We start from the raw sequence: 1,951 nt of genomic DNA on the forward strand, positions 1-1,951 counted from the left end.
GAAGTTATCAGTTATCCCTGACTTGTAACAACACGTTTCGCTCAAGAAAATATGGCACAGAAAATCCGGAGATTGAAAATTGCAGCGAAGTAAACTGTGACTGGCTGTGAGCAGCAGTCCCTCTCACGCCCACTACACCACATCTCGTCCATCGTGACCGTCAATAACCCTCAAACTCCACTACAAATAACATAACTGCCACCATATGAATTCCCGAAATTACCCCTAGGTCGTTTTCCTCATATACTCAAAACCTCATCCCGCCAGAAACCTTCACTCTCAGTTCATTAAATAGAACTCAAAAACCCTGTCTCCGCTGCTCCGCCTCTTCTTCTCTCTCCATCCCTTAACCTCTTTCAAATGGAAGCGGCACTTGATAGACGCCACAACGACCAGAGACTGGCAAACCAGCTTGCCGCGTTTGGCTTGCTCGGTCGAACCAACCCCGCCCCATCTCCTAAACCGGCACCTTCTTCATCCCCTATTTCCTTCGAGGTATATATCCGTCTCTCTGTCATTCTGTTTTGGGTACTGATGATGTCTTTGAAATAACTCTGTTTTTCTGGTTTCAGGCACCTAAAAGAGGATACTGTGCCGCTTCAATGCCGGTTTCTGATTTTCCTCCGTTGAATCCAATTTATGTCCAGGTTGGTTCCCCTGTATTTTGCGATTTTTGTTTATTAGTTATCTCTGTTTGATGGGAGGTTCTTAGGTTTCAAAATTGATGTCCAAATTACCTCTCTGATGAATCGCGTACCCCCAGCTTGCCCCCTCTCAATCAAGGGTTTTTCCTTGAAAAATTTCCAACTTCGGGACAAATTGAAATCGGCTTTGTATTGAATTTGGTTCATTTCAGACATGCAAGACGAAATTCTGTTTCTAGACAGTCAAAGCATAATAACATATTTTCCGTTGGCTTATACGCGAAATTAATTGTTTATTTAATTCCGACTGAGTTGGTATTAAATGATGCCTTTGTTGTATTGCAGAGACAGGGTTTCAGGGGATGGGTTCTTCAGACCGAACCAGGTCGGGTCCGGTTCGTCCCGGTTCGCGGAAGCGGCCCAGCTAAGAAAAGCGGCGGAACCGGTGTTTTCCTGCCCCGCGTTTCGGTCAAAGAAGAAGTCAACAAACGAACCAGTAAGTTACTTTTCTCGGGTCCCACCCATGTTAATGTTAAAAAATTTATTGCACATTTCCTTTTGTCCTGTCCTCTTAATTTTTATACTGTTTTTGCTTGTACTTGTGTTTTTAGGGTTTCCTTTTGTTACTTCCGTATTTGCATGTAGCTTTATAGGGGTCTTTAATTGATTTCTCTAACGATACGGTAGTTACATTTTGTTTTTTACTTTTTAGGAATTTAATTTGTTATATATGCTTATTTATTTTTTAGGAAACTTTGTGAACTGTTTGCCTGCATTATACATTTTCGCACATCTTGTTTTAGTTTTTATTGGTACATAACATTTGGCTCTATTTAAAAAGAATGAACCTGTGTTGATCGAATGTAATTAATGTCCTTGATGGCGGCACAATTTTTAAATTACTTTTGTTTGGCATTAAAATTAAATGCATATCTTAGGCAAATCCTGTTTTGTAGATTCGAAAGGACGTGAGCAAAGGAAGCCGCAGCAGCCGCAGAAAGTGGGCCTCAATCTCACCCCTAGGCACGAGCTAGTGGGTCCTCCATTCCAACCTTCATCGGCTGAGCTGGCATCCCTTCTACCCCAGGAGTGGTCTTACTGACATGTGGGTCATGGTTTCCACTTTTGACTATGTTGTTTCTCTTCTTTTGTTTTGTTGCTGTCTCATAAAAGGAGTAGAGCAGCATTAATTAATATTAATAGATATAATAATAATAATAATAAAAATATGTTTAGGGTTTCGGTGTAATTGATGAATGAATGTTAAGTTGTTAGTAATATTAATATGATATAGTAAGTTGCTAGTT

The 1,951-nt window shown here is 40.5% G+C and overlaps 1 protein-coding gene across 1 annotated transcript; it reads left to right on the forward strand.

Moving 5' to 3' along the window:
- Positions 1 to 360: 360 nt before the first annotated feature.
- On the forward strand, positions 361 to 1,746 carry LOC144564248 (uncharacterized). The gene is made up of 4 exons (XM_078313834.1): positions 361 to 495; positions 573 to 647; positions 990 to 1,140; positions 1,601 to 1,746. The coding sequence occupies exons 1-4, from the start codon at positions 361 to 363 to the stop codon at positions 1,744 to 1,746; spliced, it is 507 nt and encodes a 168-aa protein (XP_078169960.1).
- Positions 1,747 to 1,951: the final 205 nt, after the last annotated feature.

The sequence above is a fragment of the Carex rostrata genome, chromosome 1 (assembly GCF_964058835.1).
Source record: "Carex rostrata chromosome 1, lpCarRost1.2, whole genome shotgun sequence".
Lineage (NCBI taxonomy): Eukaryota > Viridiplantae > Streptophyta > Magnoliopsida > Poales > Cyperaceae > Carex > Carex rostrata.

Excerpts from the sequence above, each read along its gene's own strand:
- LOC144564248 (XM_078313834.1), top strand. The coding sequence starts at position 361 with ATGGAAGCGGCACTTGATAGACGCCACAACGACCAGAGACTGGCAAAC. Across the intron at positions 496-572 it reads CATCCCCTATTTCCTTCGAG|GCACCTAAAAGAGGATACTG; the intron begins GTATATATCCGT and ends TTCTGGTTTCAG. Across the intron at positions 648-989 it reads TGAATCCAATTTATGTCCAG|AGACAGGGTTTCAGGGGATG; the intron begins GTTGGTTCCCCT and ends GTTGTATTGCAG.